The 19,118-nt window shown below is 42.3% G+C and overlaps 3 protein-coding genes and 1 long non-coding RNA gene across 9 annotated transcripts; all 4 read left to right on the forward strand.

The window, feature by feature from the left end:
* Nucleotides 1-3,944: 3,944 nt before the first annotated feature.
* Nucleotides 3,945-6,742, forward strand: LOC132465479 (acidic mammalian chitinase-like). The gene is made up of 11 exons (XM_060062130.1): nucleotides 3,945-4,078; nucleotides 4,184-4,210; nucleotides 4,345-4,549; nucleotides 4,667-4,723; nucleotides 4,870-5,035; nucleotides 5,134-5,258; nucleotides 5,363-5,486; nucleotides 5,607-5,789; nucleotides 5,891-6,007; nucleotides 6,154-6,286; nucleotides 6,412-6,742. Exons 1-11 carry the CDS (start codon nucleotides 4,054-4,056, stop codon nucleotides 6,660-6,662), a joined length of 1,413 nt encoding a protein of 470 aa, XP_059918113.1. The 5' UTR covers nucleotides 3,945-4,053; the 3' UTR covers nucleotides 6,663-6,742.
* Nucleotides 6,743-7,286: 544 nt separating this feature from the next.
* Nucleotides 7,287-8,984, forward strand: LOC132465509 (uncharacterized). Of its 2 annotated transcripts, none has more exons than XR_009527600.1 (3): nucleotides 7,287-8,279; nucleotides 8,411-8,440; nucleotides 8,579-8,984. It is a non-coding gene; the product is annotated as an uncharacterized LOC132465509 (long non-coding RNA). The 2 variants fall into 2 exon arrangements; XR_009527601.1 differs by having other exon boundaries at nucleotides 8,414-8,440; nucleotides 8,579-8,983.
* Nucleotides 8,985-8,997: 13 nt separating this feature from the next.
* LOC132459878 (acidic mammalian chitinase-like) lies at nucleotides 8,998-10,624 on the forward strand (the record flags this gene model as incomplete). Its single annotated transcript, XM_060054724.1, has 6 exons — nucleotides 8,998-9,140; nucleotides 9,245-9,368; nucleotides 9,489-9,671; nucleotides 9,773-9,889; nucleotides 10,036-10,168; nucleotides 10,294-10,624. Coding segments are annotated over 6 exons (951 nt in total), but the record flags the coding sequence as incomplete, so codon positions are not given.
* Nucleotides 10,625-11,168: 544 nt separating this feature from the next.
* On the forward strand, nucleotides 11,169-17,349 carry LOC132465486 (chitinase-3-like protein 1). 5 transcript variants are annotated; one of them, XM_060062140.1, is made up of 11 exons: nucleotides 11,169-12,161; nucleotides 12,293-12,322; nucleotides 12,461-12,665; nucleotides 12,997-13,053; nucleotides 13,395-13,560; nucleotides 14,156-14,274; nucleotides 14,598-14,709; nucleotides 15,241-15,423; nucleotides 16,299-16,415; nucleotides 16,688-16,820; nucleotides 16,900-17,349. In XM_060062140.1, the coding sequence occupies exons 1-11, from the start codon at nucleotides 12,134-12,136 to the stop codon at nucleotides 17,199-17,201; spliced, it is 1,452 nt and encodes a 483-aa protein (XP_059918123.1). In that variant the 5' UTR covers nucleotides 11,169-12,133; the 3' UTR covers nucleotides 17,202-17,349. The 5 variants fall into 5 exon arrangements, with proteins under 5 accessions (XP_059918123.1, XP_059918131.1, XP_059918151.1 ...); XM_060062148.1 differs by having other exon boundaries at nucleotides 13,000-13,053; XM_060062168.1 differs by having other exon boundaries at nucleotides 12,496-12,665.
* The last annotated feature ends 1,769 nt before the right edge of the window (nucleotides 17,350-19,118 follow it).

The following is a 19,118-nucleotide window of genomic DNA, read 5'->3' on the forward strand; positions in this document are numbered from 1 at the left end:
TGAGCTGCTCTTTCGTTAGCCTCCTGAACTGGTCACGCGTCAGACCCACGCACCCTTCAGAGAGATCCACCTGTGCGGACGCCATACTGACTACCCTGACACAACCAAACAATAGTTTCCTATGTAGCAACCCACTACAAACAATACCAACACGTGATCTCTTCAATGCTAAACCTAGCTACATGTAGCCAACAACCACAATCCTTAAGCTAGTTTGCAAATCACCACAAATCATCATCACAAATCACCACAGCCCTAGCTTTCCAAGCTGGCTAACTACCGTTCTTTACATACTCAAGCATCTGTTTACATGAGAACCTGATACAGAGTGGCTAATCCACCCTTAGCCATGTGCTCCTCAAATGCTAACAGCACATAACATTTAATGAGCTGAATACAACTCCCGTATCGCTTCTCTCACCAACAGATTACCTGCCTGTAATACTCGCTAGTCAAATCCCGGAGGAGCCCCCAATTACGTCACGACCCCACTGGTATCTAGGGAAACCGGCTCTCTGTCTAGGCAGGAGTCGAGACACATAAGTGGTATAACCACAGCTGGTAGGCAACTAGCTTCCGGGGCACGTGTGTAGTGACTCACCTGGGTTCCTGGTGAGCGCTGGTCCTACTCTCTCTTGCTATGGAGATAGCCCAAGCGTTGGGGGGAACGGTAGCTGTCTCGTTCAGTTATTGTTTTACATACTTAGACAAACACTTGACAAACAAAGACTGTGAAGGGGCGGTCACGTTCCCCCGTTGGACTCCTTAGCTCTGGTGTGTACTGGCATATGGGTGAATGGCTTTACAAAGTCTTATCCTGCTGGGGTGTAACCACTGGCCAGGCCACCATGCTGTGTATATCCCCCATCTTGGATCCCCCAGATGACCACAATCAACCAATCAAGGGAGCCACTCCCACCGTTACCATGACCACCAGTTACCAACCAGCTTAACCTTACCCAACAGTATGATCGTGACAGTATGCATTTATATTACATAATTATATATATGCACATTAACATTTCTGTGGTGAGTTCTGTAAAAGGAAGCAAGATCTATGGTAGCTAATTGTTTCATAATCAAGAACAAAGCAGCCACAGGTATTTATGTATCAAATACTGGTTTGTACGTATAATGATGCATTAACTACTTTTAACCGTAATGCTAAATCGTAATATTTATAGGTGCTCTCTAAGTTGTGATGTTGATAAGATGTCAGCACTCGAAGAGACACGGCTCTTACAGCCTGCAGTATGACAGATGAAACACAGCAAGAACTTCTCCTTATCATTCATAGCTTGACACATTTATGATGCTACCGCATGAAAGTGCTTTGCATAGGATAAATCCTTATCAAGGACAATGCCAAGCAGATCATTGGCAGCTCAATAGTTCACACGAAAGATGGCAATCTGAAAAGAACAAGTATATCAAAGAAGGAATTATTCTACCTGATAAGTTGACATGTGACCTGATGATTAAATCATCTATAGGAAAGGCTATAAATATATATTAAATTATTTTGCTGATATTTGTAAAGAAAAACGGACTTTCTCTTGTTCGATAGAATAACTATGCAGAAACACTCACACCTATGGGGCTCCAAATCAGGGCCTGCTCCGATCAGAATATTACACATTTTGTATTAATTCTTGATTCGTTATTTTATTATAATTATTTTTTTGGTCATTCAGAACAATATGTAATTATTTTCACATATTGATCTATGTATGGCATGATGCTTTGTTTATGCTAATTAAAAGTAATGCTGACCTACTACTATAGTATGTCTTCCAGCACCTGTTGCACTTTTTGTCAACGCTCAAAGAGGGATCTCTCTGCCCTTCTCAGGATCTCGTCTTCCTCCCATTGGGTCTTTGGAGCTGCACCTTGCCCCACTGAGTGTGTCAGGTTGGGCGTTGGGACCTCTTCATGTGTGGTGGTTGGATGGAGCCAAGCTTCTGAAGCCCAGAGCAGGCCAATCCCAACTGGCCCAACTGCTACAGATACGTTTTTTCTTCATACGCAACAAGCAGAACTGCTTGTTTGTTTTTTTCAGGAAATTATCTATTAAGCAATAGCCATTTGTATTATTGGGAAATATCTCTCATGTGTTGTCTGTTGATTAGACCGGTCATTTAGCTGATAATGATGAAACATTATGTCACAAATATTAACAGATAATGTAAACTATGTTATTTTATGCAAACGCCCCCCCCCCCCCTGCTCACATAAATCTGAACAATCAAATACAACAAATCAAAGCGTCTAAATTGCTCATGCTCAATTATGTCTAAATGTATTGAAAGTATTATATGTTGAATAACTTCTAAGGATTCAATTCAACAATATTTTGGCTCTCTCTGAATTTTCATCAAGTTAGTTTCCAGATACGGAGACATTTGTTGTTTTATATTTGTGAGCATTGTAACTTTGTTGGGGTGTGAATGACTCAGGTCGGTGTGTTTGCCTTCCCAATGAATGGCCAGGACTTGTGTTCTACAATTTTTTGATATGATTCATATTTTATTTGCATTTAGGATAATAACATACCACATTAATAATTAAATGAAAACCTGATCCAGTTGTAACAAACCCGATCCACGTAGGCATGTTTCACGTGAAAGGTTCAATTCCACCCTTTTGAGTAACCTATAGTGTTTAAGGGTTGCCAGGAATACCATAGGGAAGCACACAGGAGCAACTTCTACAGTTAATCCTAATCGTCTAAGGTGTGTTTGAGGTTCAGTTTATTCAGGTCATGTTCTGAAGCAGATAAGATAGTCAGCAGTATAAGTGATACGGCTCCCACAATTGAGTAATAACCTGCTTTAGTATAGATGGTAGATGGCAAGGACATCTCTAATGATACCTATAGCTTGATCCATTCATAACCTGCTGTAGTATATATGGTAGACAACAAAGACATCTCTAATGATTCATAAAGCTTGACCCATTAATAACCTGCTGTAGTAGATATGGTACACAGAAAGGACATCTCTAATGATTTCTATGGCTTGACCCATTTATAACCTGCAGTACTAGATATTGTAGATAGCAAGGACAGCTCCAATGATTCTTTAGCTTGACCCATTTATAGAGCAACAGCGAGTATTTGTTTGGATTCGCTATCAATGTTTCAGCTTCTTCTAACTGCTCATCCAAACCACTTCACGCACGCCAGCATTCTTCCTTGAGTTCTGAGCAGTTCAGCCGTCAAGTCGGAAAATTGAAAGGACAGACATACAGAGAGACAGAGCTTCCTCTAATCATAGCTAGATCATAACAGAATTACACAAACAAACCATTATACAACTCTGTTGTGACCTGATGATTGAAGCTGGTTATTAGTGCACCTATGATGTCTCAAAAGTGCAGTGAAATTTAAGTACATCAGAAAAAATCAAGGTTTCAGATGTGTTATGTTGCTTGGTAGCTATTACTCAAACCTAAGAAAGGTTCACCTTTTCACACATCTTCCCACTATCACTACATTATTTACATGAAGAAGCAAAATAACACAGCACAAATCAATGTAAAACGGCTCACATGTGGACAAATATGTTGCGCTGTACAGGACGTTAATGAATCAACCGCTTTGGTGAAGAACTTATCACAGCAGACGTTGTTTATCTGCTTTTTATCGACTTTCTTAACCCATGTGGTCTTTACATGATAAACACAAAACCCAACCTTGTTAACAAGGTGTCTTCACATTGACACATACTCCCAGGTATAAATAGAGCTACTTGAATAGTGTTCATTAGCTCTCTGGTTCTCCTGGTAAGGTAACAAGGTTGGTTGGCATTGAAAGGCCAACCAGATTATTAATCATTAATTGAAAAGTTAAAGTGATTAAATTATTATTTGTTGCTGTTTTAGCATTTTCTAACCTGGATCGGCAATGTTGCTCTCTTTTGTTTTGGATGTGAAACAACTTCTAGAAAAAAATAAATAAATCTAAAACTATGGCTGCAAACGTGATGATGCCACATGATAAACGTATTCTCTTTTATTTTCCTTTAGTTTATAAGTGTGACCTTTGGAATTGAGATGACCAGGCTTTCAATTTTTGCAGGTGAGTTGATTTGACTTTTATTAGAAGACCAACCTAACGTATAGTAAACGTGTTATGGCATTGTGTTATTAACGGAATATTTAAATCTCTTTCTTTTATATATAGGGCTTTGCCTGGCATTATGTCATTTTGGTAAGTCAGCTGTTTGCATTCATCTTTCAATCTTAGAGTCAAGTTATTATATATTTGTAGGTCTATTCATGTCTTTGTTCATAAAACTATGAATGATGAATATCCAACTGGGCCTTTTTCTCTTACCCATGCAGCAACGGCCGATCAGATGGTGTGCTACTTCACCAACTGGTCCCAGTACAGACAAAACGAGGGCAAGTACCTGCCAAAAGACGTGGACCCCTTCCTCTGCACCACCCTAATCTACGCTTTCTCCATCATCAACAACAACAATGAGCTGATCACCTATGAGTGGAATGACGATGTCCTCTACAAGTCCTTCAACGGCTTGAAGACCAAGTAAGCCAAAGCCCTCCTGGCCCAGAAATACTGCCTAGATTAAGGTCCTCCTCCGTCATCTTGGCTTGGTTTGGTTCCACAATCTAACGTTGCACCTCATTGCCCTCCTGTGTTTAGGAACCCGAATTTAAAGACACTGCTGGCGGTTGGAGGATGGAACTTTGGTTCAACTCGGTAACTTTTCAAGGTTTTCAAGGTTTCAAACATTGTCAATATACCCCATATACAAAAAATACTGATGCTTGAGTTTGTTATTTGTCGTTTATGTTTGTTCATCTGTATTGGGTGGTCTTAGTTATAACAACAATGTTTCTCTGAAGGTTCTCCATCATGGTGTCCAATGCAGCCAACCGTCAGACATTCATCCAATCATCCATTAAGTTCTTGAGGACTCATGGCTTTGATGGTTTGGACCTGGACTGGGAGTACCCTGGGTCTCGTGGAAGTCCTCCAGAGGACAAGAAGAGGTTCACTCTGCTCTGCAAGGTGGGTAGAACATGGTTAATGTATTCTCATGCAGTCCATCACATGTGTTTAGGCAGAAAGTACGGTAAATGATCTGTCATCACCTGTCTCATTTCCAGGAACTTGTGGCTGCCTATGCAGCTGAGGCCGCAGCCACCGGTAACAACCAGCTCATGCTGACCGCTGCTGTGTCTGCAGGGAAAGGAACCATTGATGCTGGATATGAGATCGCTGAGGTTGCCAAGTGAGTTTTGTCTCTTAGAATGTCTTTAAGTTAAAGCTGAAACAAAAAGCATATCAACATTGGTGTTGGCAAACTCTAGTGTTGATGTTCTAATGTTTGACCAGGTATCTGGACTTCATCAACATCATGACCTATGACTTCCATGGAACCTGGGAGCAATTCACTGGCCACAACAGCCCCCTCTTCCGTGGTGCCCAGGACAAGGGTGACCTCATCTACTTCAATACTGTGAGTTTTCAAAAAAGCCCCACCTGAACAAACACCTTGACCAATACAGGAGCTGGTAGCAGTTGTTCACGTGACGTCAATTGTAGCTAAAACATGCCCACTCTGTGTTTCTCTGTCAAGGACTACGCCATGAAGTACTGGAGGGACCAAGGTACCCCAGTGGAGAAGCTGCATATGGGTTTTGCTTCGTACGGTCGCACCTTCCGCCTGACATCGTCTAACACCGGTATCGGAGCCCCTGCCAACGGCGCTGCTGCAGCCGGACCCTACACCCGTGAGGCTGGATTCTGGGCCTACTACGAGGTGAGGGGTCTGGCCCAGACCGTCTGGGTCATCAGTAGCAGCCAGTTTAAAGTTCAGACCGTGGACCAACACAGCTAATGGACAGTGGTTACCTCTTTCAGATCTGCACCTTCCTGAAGGGCGCCAAATTGGAATGGATGGAAGACCAGAAAGTCCCCTATGCTCACAAGAACAATGAGTGGGTGGGATTTGATTCCAGGGAGAGCTATGAGACGAAGGTAGGCATGCGGGTAGCACTACATAATGTAGAACGAGATCACATAGGTGTACTGAATGTACAAAACATCACATTTTATCACCCAATCAAAATCAGACAAATAGCGAAGTCATTATCAAAAGCGTAATTATCTTCACCATTCCTCAGGTCCGCTACATGCAAGAGCAGAAGTTTGGCGGGGCCTTTGTGTGGGCCCTGGATCTGGACGACTTTAATGGACAGTTCTGTGGAGAGGGAATCCACCCTCTGCTATCACATCTCCGCACTCTCCTCAATATTGGTACATGTTTTTAATTTTACATTTTAATTAAATAATTATCAATCCCTCCATTTTAAATAATAATTTCTCAATACTTCTGCTTAACTATTTGTTATTTGTATTCCTTCTTTGTTTTTACCATTCAGAGTTGCCTCCTCTGCCCCCTACCACAACCTCTGACCCCAGCCAAACCACCACCCACGGCCCAACTACCCCACCCACCACCACCACCCACGCACCAGGCACAGGCTTCTGTAATGGAAGACCTGATGGCCTGTATCCCAACGAAGAGGACAGAAACCAGTTCTATGTGTGTGCAGGGGGAGTCACCCACTTCAGGCGCTGTGGGTCTGGCACCGTCTTCAATGATGACTGCAAGTGCTGCGTCTGGCCCTGATTTATAGACCACATTATTGGATTGACAATTTTGGAACAATTATTGGAACAACAAAGAAATAAAAGCAATATTTTCATGCATGTTGTTCGATCAGTTGGATTTGTCTCAAAGATTTGATGGCATGATGCCTGATTTGTGGAACCCATACATTTCAATCAGTAGGAACTAGAACATTTGCTCAGTTGAGGTCCGACCAGGACCTGTTGAAACCAGAGCTTGGGAATAGAAACAGACTAAATCACTGGAACCGTTGAGAGACTGGAGATGTTCACCAAGTGATCCCAAAGCGCCCCTTGGTGGATCGTTCTAGTGACCAAGTTCCACCTCTTTCCAATTCATTTATCCTTTTTTTTTTGCAGTCAAGGCATCTTAAAAAATAAAGTTTTGAAGACTTTTGCAAATTATCTATTTACGAGCCTGGACTACTTTGACAATAATTTAAAAAAAATATGTGATAAAACAAAATCAACCATCAACTTTTTGCCGAGGCAAAGGTGTACCTAAACATCCAGGATGTTAAGGTTCAACCTTCAAAAACAAAGAGATAAACATAAACATATACATTCACTGAACGAAATAAAAAGCTAATTTAAAAGAAAATTGAAGAAAAGAAAATTTTAAAGAAATTGTGTCTTCCACGAATTTTAGCAAACAGAAAGTTGAAATGCTACGTATTGCTGATATGGGTGGTTTGAGATTTAGTGTCAAACAGCCTATTCTTTCAGCAAGTACAAATAAAAGTATTCATTTGCCATGGAATCATGAATTATGATGCAGAAAATTTCCAAAAATTTACTTACTCAAGATATTGGGTGTTACTGTATGGAAGGAACTAAATTAACTTTTCCACATTTACAATTTGACTGCAATTGTGCCTATGTGGTAAAGCAAGTATGGCAGGGCATCTTCTTTGTGTAGAGGTGTCAAGCGCTACGTCATCGCCATTATATCATCACATGATAGGAACCGCAGGTTCAGGTTCGGCAGAAGTTTTGAGTCTCATCCCAGGGGCTTTGTGTGGAAAGTCACAGTCTTAAACTTGATAGCTTTCCTAATCCTGATCCTCTGATGCACACCCTGGAGTGTTTGTTACGTAATTTCTTGTTTTTCAGCATTAGCCACAATAAGTGGCTCCTTCACCCGTTTGTGGAGAAATATTCAAAAGTAATTGTTATTCAATCAATTTCAGACGTAATTTCTCTTATAGATAACTTAAATTTAATAATTTTAAATTTGAGACAACCATGAGCATTCTAAAATTACATGCACATAAATAATTTATTTTGATGTTTCCGTCACTTACATGTCAGTTTCTGTTGAGCAAACCTAACCCAAAGGGCTATGAATCTCTCACTATTCAATAAACCTTTACAAAAGATCACCTGCTCTCTCTATTTTTGGGTCTGTTGGGTGGACATTGGGCTCAGTCTGTGTCGTCTGGGGTGACCATCGGTAACCCGAGGGCTCGTGACACCACGTATAACTTTCCCTCCCGCTCCATCTCTCCTCGCACACGCCTAGACAGGCCAAACAATGGGAGTCCATATGCCCCAAGTGCTTCAAATGTGGATTAGCAAAGGACTACTACCATGAACTCAGTCTGGGCATATGCAATCGGTGAGTAAAACAATTCTTATTATATTTGTTTCAAAGACATACAAGCTGTTTTAATGCAGTTAATGCAAAGCAAAGTATTGTAATAGTAATGTCCCTCTGTGTCTGTGATTTGATGTGTGATTTGTGCTCAGCAGTGGGTCTGCATCTATTCATCCAGAGTGGTGAGTCGCCTGCACTTTCCTACTATGTACAGAGCGCAAAGAAGTCCTTTAGGCATAGGATCGTACCTGGACTTGATGATGACTCAATTTGACTAACCTTTGTTTTACAAAGTAGTATTTTTTCTACCCTGAAAACAGCAACGGCAAACAAACTGGTTTGTTATTTCACCAAGTGGTCGCAGTACAGAACCGGTGTGGGGAGATACCTGCCGGGGGACATAGACCCTTGGCTCTGCACACACCTGGTCTACGCCTTCGCAGTGGTCAATTATGCCAACGAGATCACAGAAAACGAGTGGAATGAACACACACTCTACAGGCAGTTCAATGAGCTCAAAAACAGGTACGCCAATTGTTCATGGTGGACAATCCAACATACAAAATATTAATATTTGTTTTACTTATAAGTGAGGAATGCAATGCGCACCAATATTGTGTTCAATTTAGTCTCGTGATTCTCATGTATTCAGCCAGAAGTAAACAAATGCCAAAAAAACATGAAACTCAATAAAAACACAATTTAATCCCAACAAAGTGGGGAAAGCAAAAGTGGATGACACCTGTCTCATTTCCAGGAACTTGTGGCTGCCTATGCAGCTGAGGCCGCAGCCACCGGTAACAACCAGCTCATGCTGACCGCTGCTGTGTCTGCAGGGAAAGGAACCATTGATGCTGGATATGAGATCGCTGAGGTTGCCAAGTGAGTTTTGTCTCTTAGAATGTCTTTAAGTTAAAGCTGAAACAAAAAGCATATCAACATTGGTGTTGGCAAACTCTAGTGTTGATGTTCTAATGTTTGACCAGGTATCTGGACTTCATCAACATCATGACCTATGACTTCCATGGAACCTGGGAGCAATTCACTGGCCACAACAGCCCCCTCTTCCGTGGTGCCCAGGACAAGGGTGACCTCATCTACTTCAATACTGTGAGTTTTCAAAAAAGCCCCACCTGAACAAACACCTTGACCAATACAGGAGCTGGTAGCAGTTGTTCACGTGACGTCAATTGTAGCTAAAACATGCCCACTCTGTGTTTCTCTGTCAAGGACTACGCCATGAAGTACTGGAGGGACCAAGGTACCCCAGTGGAGAAGCTGCATATGGGTTTTGCTTCGTACGGTCGCACCTTCCGCCTGACATCGTCTAACACCGGTATCGGAGCCCCTGCCAACGGCGCTGCTGCAGCCGGACCCTACACCCGTGAGGCTGGATTCTGGGCCTACTACGAGGTGAGGGGTCTGGCCCAGACCGTCTGGGTCATCAGTAGCAGCCAGTTTAAAGTTCAGACCGTGGACCAACACAGCTAATGGACAGTGGTTACCTCTTTCAGATCTGCACCTTCCTGAAGGGCGCCAAATTGGAATGGATGGAAGACCAGAAAGTCCCCTATGCTCACAAGAACAATGAGTGGGTGGGATTTGATTCCAGGGAGAGCTATGAGACGAAGGTAGGCATGCGGGTAGCACTACATAATGTAGAACGAGATCACATAGGTGTACTGAATGTACAAAACATCACATTTTATCACCCAATCAAAATCAGACAAATAGCGAAGTCATTATCAAAAGCGTAATTATCTTCACCATTCCTCAGGTCCGCTACATGCAAGAGCAGAAGTTTGGCGGGGCCTTTGTGTGGGCCCTGGATCTGGACGACTTTAATGGACAGTTCTGTGGAGAGGGAATCCACCCTCTGCTATCACATCTCCGCACTCTCCTCAATATTGGTACATGTTTTTAATTTTACATTTTAATTAAATAATTATCAATCCCTCCATTTTAAATAATAATTTCTCAATACTTCTGCTTAACTATTTGTTATTTGTATTCCTTCTTTGTTTTTACCATTCAGAGTTGCCTCCTCTGCCCCCTACCACAACCTCTGACCCCAGCCAAACCACCACCCACGGCCCAACTACCCCACCCACCACCACCACCCACGCACCAGGCACAGGCTTCTGTAATGGAAGACCTGATGGCCTGTATCCCAACGAAGAGGACAGAAACCAGTTCTATGTGTGTGCAGGGGGAGTCACCCACTTCAGGCGCTGTGGGTCTGGCACCGTCTTCAATGATGACTGCAAGTGCTGCGTCTGGCCCTGATTTATAGACCACATTATTGGATTGACAATTTTGGAACAATTATTGGAACAACAAAGAAATAAAAGCAATATTTTCATGCATGTTGTTCGATCAGTTGGATTTGTCTCAAAGATTTGATGGCATGATGCCTGATTTGTGGAACCCATACATTTCAATCAGTAGGAACTAGAACATTTGCTCAGTTGAGGTCCGACCAGGACCTGTTGAAACCAGAGCTTGGGAATAGAAACAGACTAAATCACTGGAACCGTTGAGAGACTGGAGATGTTCACCAAGTGATCCCAAAGCGCCCCTTGGTGGATCGTTCTAGTGACCAAGTTCCACCTCTTTCCAATTCATTTATCCTTTTTTTTTTGCAGTCAAGGCATCTTAAAAAATAAAGTTTTGAAGACTTTTGCAAATTATCTATTTACGAGCCTGGACTACTTTGACAATAATTTAAAAAAAATATGTGATAAAACAAAATCAACCATCAACTTTTTGCCGAGGCAAAGGTGTACCTAAACATCCAGGATGTTAAGGTTCAACCTTCAAAAACAAAGAGATAAACATAAACATATACATTCACTGAACGAAATAAAAAGCTAATTTAAAAGAAAATTGAAGAAAAGAAAATTTTAAAGAAATTGTGTCTTCCACGAATTTTAGCAAACAGAAAGTTGAAATGCTACGTATTGCTGATATGGGTGGTTTGAGATTTAGTGTCAAACAGCCTATTCTTTCAGCAAGTACAAATAAAAGTATTCATTTGCCATGGAATCATGAATTATGATGCAGAAAATTTCCAAAAATTTACTTACTCAAGATATTGGGTGTTACTGTATGGAAGGAACTAAATTAACTTTTCCACATTTACAATTTGACTGCAATTGTGCCTATGTGGTAAAGCAAGTATGGCAGGGCATCTTCTTTGTGTAGAGGTGTCAAGCGCTACGTCATCGCCATTATATCATCACATGATAGGAACCGCAGGTTCAGGTTCGGCAGAAGTTTTGAGTCTCATCCCAGGGGCTTTGTGTGGAAAGTCACAGTCTTAAACTTGATAGCTTTCCTAATCCTGATCCTCTGATGCACACCCTGGAGTGTTTGTTACGTAATTTCTTGTTTTTCAGCATTAGCCACAATAAGTGGCTCCTTCACCCGTTTGTGGAGAAATATTCAAAAGTAATTGTTATTCAATCAATTTCAGACGTAATTTCTCTTATAGATAACTTAAATTTAATAATTTTAAATTTGAGACAACCATGAGCATTCTAAAATTACATGCACATAAATAATTTATTTTGATGTTTCCGTCACTTACATGTCAGTTTCTGTTGAGCAAACCTAACCCAAAGGGCTATGAATCTCTCACTATTCAATAAACCTTTACAAAAGATCACCTGCTCTCTCTATTTTTGGGTCTGTTGGGTGGACATTGGGCTCAGTCTGTGTCGTCTGGGGTGACCATCGGTAACCCGAGGGCTCGTGACACCACGTATAACTTTCCCTCCCGCTCCATCTCTCCTCGCACACGCCTAGACAGGCCAAACAATGGGAGTCCATATGCCCCAAGTGCTTCAAATGTGGATTAGCAAAGGACTACTACCATGAACTCAGTCTGGGCATATGCAATCGGTGAGTAAAACAATTCTTATTATATTTGTTTCAAAGACATACAAGCTGTTTTAATGCAGTTAATGCAAAGCAAAGTATTGTAATAGTAATGTCCCTCTGTGTCTGTGATTTGATGTGTGATTTGTGCTCAGCAGTGGGTCTGCATCTATTCATCCAGAGTGGTGAGTCGCCTGCACTTTCCTACTATGTACAGAGCGCAAAGAAGTCCTTTAGGCATAGGATCGTACCTGGACTTGATGATGACTCAATTTGACTAACCTTTGTTTTACAAAGTAGTATTTTTTCTACCCTGAAAACAGCAACGGCAAACAAACTGGTTTGTTATTTCACCAAGTGGTCGCAGTACAGAACCGGTGTGGGGAGATACCTGCCGGGGGACATAGACCCTTGGCTCTGCACACACCTGGTCTACGCCTTCGCAGTGGTCAATTATGCCAACGAGATCACAGAAAACGAGTGGAATGAACACACACTCTACAGGCAGTTCAATGAGCTCAAAAACAGGTACGCCAATTGTTCATGGTGGACAATCCAACATACAAAATATTAATATTTGTTTTACTTATAAGTGAGGAATGCAATGCGCACCAATATTGTGTTCAATTTAGTCTCGTGATTCTCATGTATTCAGCCAGAAGTAAACAAATGCCAAAAAAACATGAAACTCAATAAAAACACAATTTAATCCCAACAAAGTGGGGAAAGCAAAAGTGGATGATTGCAGTTTTGAATTATTTTGATGCTTTTACATTCAAGTTTACATTTTTATGATTTTTTTAAATGACTAATCCTGATTTTCATTTGACTTCTTCTCCGATTCCAAATGTTGATCAAGCAGTAACCCACAGCTGAAGACTCTCCTGTCAGTCAGAGACGACAGCCAAGGAGCTCAGTGAGTCCTCCTCCACGCTGCACTGCGCACGTCTCTCAATCCAGCACTTTGTTTCGATTCAATTTAATTATTTATGGTCATGTATAGAATAAAGCCTATCCACTCATGAAACAATCACCCTAAAGATGTGTCGCCTTTGGTCTTCACCTTTCTAGGAAAGGTCATTGAAAAGTATTTAAGCATTCTTTGTTTCTGCTTCTTTGAATGGTTTGGATTTCTTTGTTGGGTATGGTTAGAGGGGGATTTCCATTCGATTAATTATACGTGAAATCTATTATAATAAAACAATGTATGCTTTGCCCCTCTTGACAATTGGCCATGGTGCTCCTCCTCCACCGTAGGTTCTCCAGCATGCTGTCCAGCGAGGCTAGTCGTCAGAGCTTCATCCGCTCCACCATCTCATTCCTGAGGGCTCATGGCTTCGATGGTCTGGACCTGGACCGGCCCTTTCCCGTCTCTGGTGGGAGCTCAGCTCAAGACAAGATCAGGTTCTCTCTGCTAAGCAAGGTACTATATATGTTGCTACATATATGCTATGATAAGGTACTACAGTACAACAACGTGGGCAGCATGGGTGCATTAGCCTGTGATGCCGCATGATGCAGGAATCCTTCTTCTAGCTCAGTGATCGGGATACTGGCCACCTCTCTGCGTGCTGCTGCCCGTATATCTTCTACCCCTTTTCTACAGCATTCATTATGAAGCTCAATGTTTGACAATTGGGGGCATTAAATGCTCAAATGTACAGACTAGGTAATAATACCAAGAACGACGCTCAAAATAAGCATCCTCAAAAGTGTGTGTGTGTGTGTGTGTGTGTGTGTGTGTGTGTGTGTGTGTGTGTGTGTGTGTACGTGTGTACGTGTGTGTGTGTGTGTGTGTGTGTGTGTGTGTGTGTGTGTGTGTAACATAATGCCGAGTGTTGACTAGCAGAAGGCACGGAAGAATATACTACTGATTGTTACTGAATACTGTTTTCTCCATATCCAAGGCCTATCCAAGGCTTGACAATAGATATTTGGATTATTTGAGTTGGCGCGCTATCATTCTTACTCACTTAATAACCTCATTAACCTCACTATGTTGTGATGTGTCTGTCCAGGAGCTCCTAGAGAGTTATAAAGCTGAAGGACAAGGAAGGCCTCGCCTCCTTCTGTCTGCAGCAGTGACTGCAGACACTGATGCCATCGATTTGGGATATGAAATCCCTGAGATATCCAAGTAAGGTACCATCATCTCTAATTTAGTTTTCATAAAGTGATGTGTAAGGTTAACCTTGCCAGGCAGTTGGAGATTTCCATTTGACCAGGCTTCAATTTAGGCGCTTGGGGCTGGACCACAGTGGTAGACCAATAAGACTCCTATGAGGAACTATGTGTCATCCAATCACCTGCCAAGTAATTGGCAGGTTCTTGTAGAAGTAAGATGCAGTAACCTTGTGTGTGTGTGTGTGTGTGTGTGTGTGTGTGTGTGTGTGTGTGTGTGTGTGTGTGTGTGTGTGTGTGTGTGTGTGTGTGTGTGTGTGTGTGTGTGTGTGCGTGAAGGTACCTGGACTTCATCAGTGTGAAGACGCATGACTTTTGGCGAGGCCCAGATAGAGGGACGTACCACCACAGCCCCCTCTTCTGCGATTCGCTGGACAACAACACAAGTGTAGTAAGACAGCATTATTCCTCAAGGTCAATTTCGATCTACCTTCTTCATGATGTATATTCTAAATGCTTGCACATAATACCACAGGGCTGGGTTCTTTACTCAAAGTGTATGATGAAAGTGGGTAAAATTGCACAGAAATAATTTAGTGGGACATATTTAATCCACACTGCAAACACATCTGCAAATCAATCCAATCTACTTAATCTAACATTACTAAAGGATTAAAAAAAAGCAAATATGCAGAACGATATCCAATGGATCCGATTTACTAGTTAGAGGTTTAATTTCCTGTGCAAGCGCCTTGTTTGGCTGTGCCCAACAGCAAGAGGCAAGCATTGCACTACTTGATGGCCCGCCACAAGCCTAGACCTATGCCAAACAGTCATTAATAAGATGAAGACGGGTAGACTGTGTGAGGCCAAAAGCACAGTATGGCCCTTAAATATCACACCGACTGGAGAAGAAACGGCAAACAGGGGAGCACAACACAGCCTAACCAACAACCATCCCTCCCCCTGTGTTCCTTCTTAGGATTATGTCATGCAGTACTGGATCACCCGGGGAGCCCCAGCACAGAAGCTCCTGCTGGGACTAGCCTCCCATGGGCGCTCCTTCACCCTGACCTCCACTGCAACGGGCAAAGGGGCCCCGGCCAGGGGCCCTGGGATGCCCGGACCGTACACCCAACAGCTGAGGATCTGGTCCTACTATGAGGTAGCTGCGCTCTGTTAACACTTTGGCCCTTGTCCACATGGCCTTTTATCCAGAGTCTTTATTCAGCGATTGATCGCAGTGAGGGAGAGCGCCTAAGGTCCACCTTCAGCCTGTTCCTCAGGGCCCCATGCGGCCCCCAGCATGTTCCTCAGGGCCCCATGCGGCCCCCTGTGTGTTCCTCAGGGCCCCATGCGGTCCCCATTGTGTTCCTCAGGGCCCCATGCAGTCCCCCTTCAGCCTGTCCATCAGGGCCCCATGCGGCCCCCAGCGTGTTCCTCAGGGCCCCATGCAGTCCCCATTGTGTTCCTCAGGGCCCCATTCAGTCCACCGGTGGTGAGGTTATTGTGCTAGTTTTATATTGTGTGGTCCACTTAGGAAATAGAATAAATAACTTTACATCAGTATGCCAAATATAGATTATAAAAGGAAACAACACAACGCTGTCGATGTCTGTCGTTCAACGGTTAAGTGGTGTGGCTTAGAAAACAAATGTTCCAACACTGACAACAACGGGTTTTCCATCATGGCTGCGCAGTAATGAACATTACTCAAATGGATATTTGTCTCGCATATAAATGGGTCTGCTTATGGGTGATGCAACATTTACAAAGATTACAATTTACTTTGTTCTCAAGATGACATCTTCAAAACATAGTCACATATTTACTGTCTTGGTAAATATTCTGTACTTTTAGTTGATATTGCATTGTTCATAATGGGTAAAACTATGAACATCCTTTCTGTACCGACATGGATATATTGTTGCTTCTCTTTCTTCTGACAAATTAATTTATTGTATGTTGCTTTGGATATTCGCGTCTGCTAACTCCCCTTTATGTAAATGTATATTTAAGCTAATATTATTTATTTTACAGATTTGCTTGTTTCTCAGAGGGGCGCTTGTCTCGTGGATCGATGGTCAAAGTGTTCCATATGCTGTTAAGGGGGGCGAGTGGGTCGGCTTTGACAACCAGGACAGCTATGATGCCAAGGTCAGCCAAATAACACTAATTTGGATCGTTGATATGAGTATTCAAGAGGGATTGGATAATTCGTCATTTTACTTTAGCAATTTTGGAGAATAGATTTTTTTAAATAATACTGCAGATTAAATTAATATGGAATTTATTTAGGAATAGGTTGAATATAATAAGTCCCCCCTTTTTCAACAAGGATTGCTCTTGACTCCAGCGGCGCAAAAGAGCAGCAATTTGAAGAAAGAACCAGTGGCACCACTATTCTATGTGTTCTGCATTTTCCACAGGTGGGCTATCTTAAGAACCGCAGCTTTGGAGGGGTAGCTCTGTGGACCCTAGACATGGATGACTTCACTGGTCAGTTCTGTGGGCAGGGCAAATATCCACTGGTGTCCCATTTAAAAAGGATGCTCAATATAGGTAAGGGCACACACACATCCTTCATATCTGAGTGGAAACAGTTCTGGCTTAATTCAACTCAGTAGTATTATTTTTCTAGAACCCCAGTACCCCATCGCCGTGGTGACACCCCTCCCTCACCAGCACTGCTCCCAGAACAACACCGTTGCGTACCAACGAGATGGCTTCTGCTCGCGCAAACTGGACGGACTGTATCTGAGGTCTGAGAACCCAAAGACCTTCTACAGATGTCTGCTGCGGCACACGTACGTGACGAGGTGTCACACTGATGCACAGGCTAATAACGGGGGCGGGGTCATCATGGTGAGGGGAGGCGTAGCGCTCGCCAGAGTGGCGGAAGCAGCGTTGCTGCACATGTTTTTTGTGTGGAGCCCCTGGTGAATCTGTCGTTGTGGGTGATGGTGCATGGACCAGGGATTTGTCCCTTCTCACAGGGGACAGGAGATCGTTCGTGTCTGGGAACTGTTGTGAAGTAACCCATTTCGCATTAATGGAATGTTTCCCACACAAATAAAGCATGAATAGAGAACTGTATTCCGACTCTGTCTGTCACATGGTAACAAACATTAACATGAATTAAACTAACTAGAGACAATGCTGCAGAAATACCATATGTGTGCATGGATCAAATCAATGTGAGTCAATAGGTCGAATTGTGTTTAGTTTTTTGTGTAGCTTTCGAGAAAGTGGGAGGGCCAAAGAAAGAGGCGTCTCTTCCTGTGGCTCTGGGAAAGAAGGCACGTTCACTCTCCTGGGGTCTAATTTATAAAACTGTGCGTGGGATCGTTAATAAAAGTGTAACTTTATTTATGGATTTTGGATTATTGCAGAAAAATTACCATCTTTGAAGCACCTCCTCAAAAACTGAAAATAAATAAATAAATAAAAATAACCGTGCTCCAAAGAACGAAATGTAAACCAATGCATTCTGAATGGGAGTGTTTCTCCGATTTTTCCATGCTACACAGAACGAAATGTAAACCCATGCAAATAAAGACTTCATGGTCATAATAATTTGAATATCATTAATCTCAAAAGGAGCCGGCACCACGCCGCTTATGAGATAACAAAAAGTTAATGTGTATTTCTCTCATAACTTTTTGTCATTGCTAAAGAGAGGCCAGATATGCATGATATGCATGTCAGATATGCATGTTGGATGGCTAGGGTGTTGGTCTGGGAAGAACTTCAGGCCAAAATCTTGCAAGCGAGCCGCTAGGTGAGGTGCAACGAGATGGAGCACTTGCTGAGTCATTTCCTGTAGGGCTGGAGCCACAGGTTGAAGCGTATGCGTCCTTTGAGACCCCCTTTGATATATAAGAGACCCCAAGGTACAGCTTACTTAAATGTTTTCGACTCAGTCACCTATTGCATCACTTCCTTTAGGGCTACGGCCTCCTAATTGATCATTGTAGTATAATTGAATGCCCTCTTTCATATATATGATACCTCCACCACTGGGACATGGCAACAATTCTCCAAATCCATATGGGGAGGATGGGGGGATGCTTGTGGACAGTAGGGGTGTACACTAGACATAAATAGGAAGCAAACTCAGGAGAAGGAAATCACCTCTCACAAATATTTATTTAATAAATTGTTTCAAATAACCCTGCCTCGTTAAATCAATGAGCTTGGTGTTTTGCTTTAAAAAATAGGTAGAAGAAGTCTAAACTTCAGAAAATAAAAACATCAAAGCTGCCTTTTAAGGATACCTTGGAATATCGGTCTATTTTTTAACCATCGGACCCTAGTTTACGACAAAAACAACACAATTGACGGCAGCTCCTTTGCCGCGTGGAAAAATCGGAGAAACACTCCCATTCAGAATGCATTGGTTTACATTTCGTTGTTTGGAGCACGGTTCTTTTTATTTATTCATTTATTTTCAGTTTTTGAGGAGGTGCTTCAAAGATGCTAATTTTTCTGCAATAATTCAAAATCCAATGGAAAAACCCGTTGGCTTTTTGTCGAGGGAACCCAGGGTTGGCCAACATGCGTCATCCCTCCACCACTCTATACTGTAAAAACACATGTTCAAGTTGAATGATAATGCATGAATTTATTCTTTATTCTGCCATAGTAACACAGTAAATAAATGGCAAAAAAATAGGCTGAGAACGAATTCATATTTACGATATGTTCAATAAAACATAATCACGGACAAATTACGTTTTTTAGACAAACGTAATTCAGAATGCCGAATAGTTCTCTGGGAACGTAATTTTGATGAGAAAGGGTTGCTCTGTCAGTTGTCAAAAAAAGCGGACGGACGTGGTCTCTATAGCAACGACCTCA

Source organism: Gadus macrocephalus, chromosome 1, assembly GCF_031168955.1.
Source record: "Gadus macrocephalus chromosome 1, ASM3116895v1".
Taxonomy (NCBI): Eukaryota; Metazoa; Chordata; class Actinopteri; order Gadiformes; family Gadidae; genus Gadus; species Gadus macrocephalus.

Bases quoted from the DNA above. Each gene is read 5' to 3' on its own strand.
- LOC132465479 (XM_060062130.1), top strand. From the start codon at position 4,054: ATGACCAGGCTTTCAATTTTTGCAG. The intron at 4,724-4,869 runs GTAACTTTTCAA...GTTTCTCTGAAG, and splicing joins TGGAACTTTGGTTCAACTCG to GTTCTCCATCATGGTGTCCA. The intron at 5,259-5,362 runs GTGAGTTTTGTC...ATGTTTGACCAG, and splicing joins GAGATCGCTGAGGTTGCCAA to GTATCTGGACTTCATCAACA.
- LOC132465486 (XM_060062140.1), top strand. From the start codon at position 12,134: ATGAACTCAGTCTGGGCATATGCAATCG. The intron at 12,666-12,996 runs GTACGCCAATTG...ATGTTGATCAAG, and splicing joins TTCAATGAGCTCAAAAACAG to CAGTAACCCACAGCTGAAGA. The intron at 13,561-14,155 runs GTACTATATATG...GTGTCTGTCCAG, and splicing joins GGTTCTCTCTGCTAAGCAAG to GAGCTCCTAGAGAGTTATAA.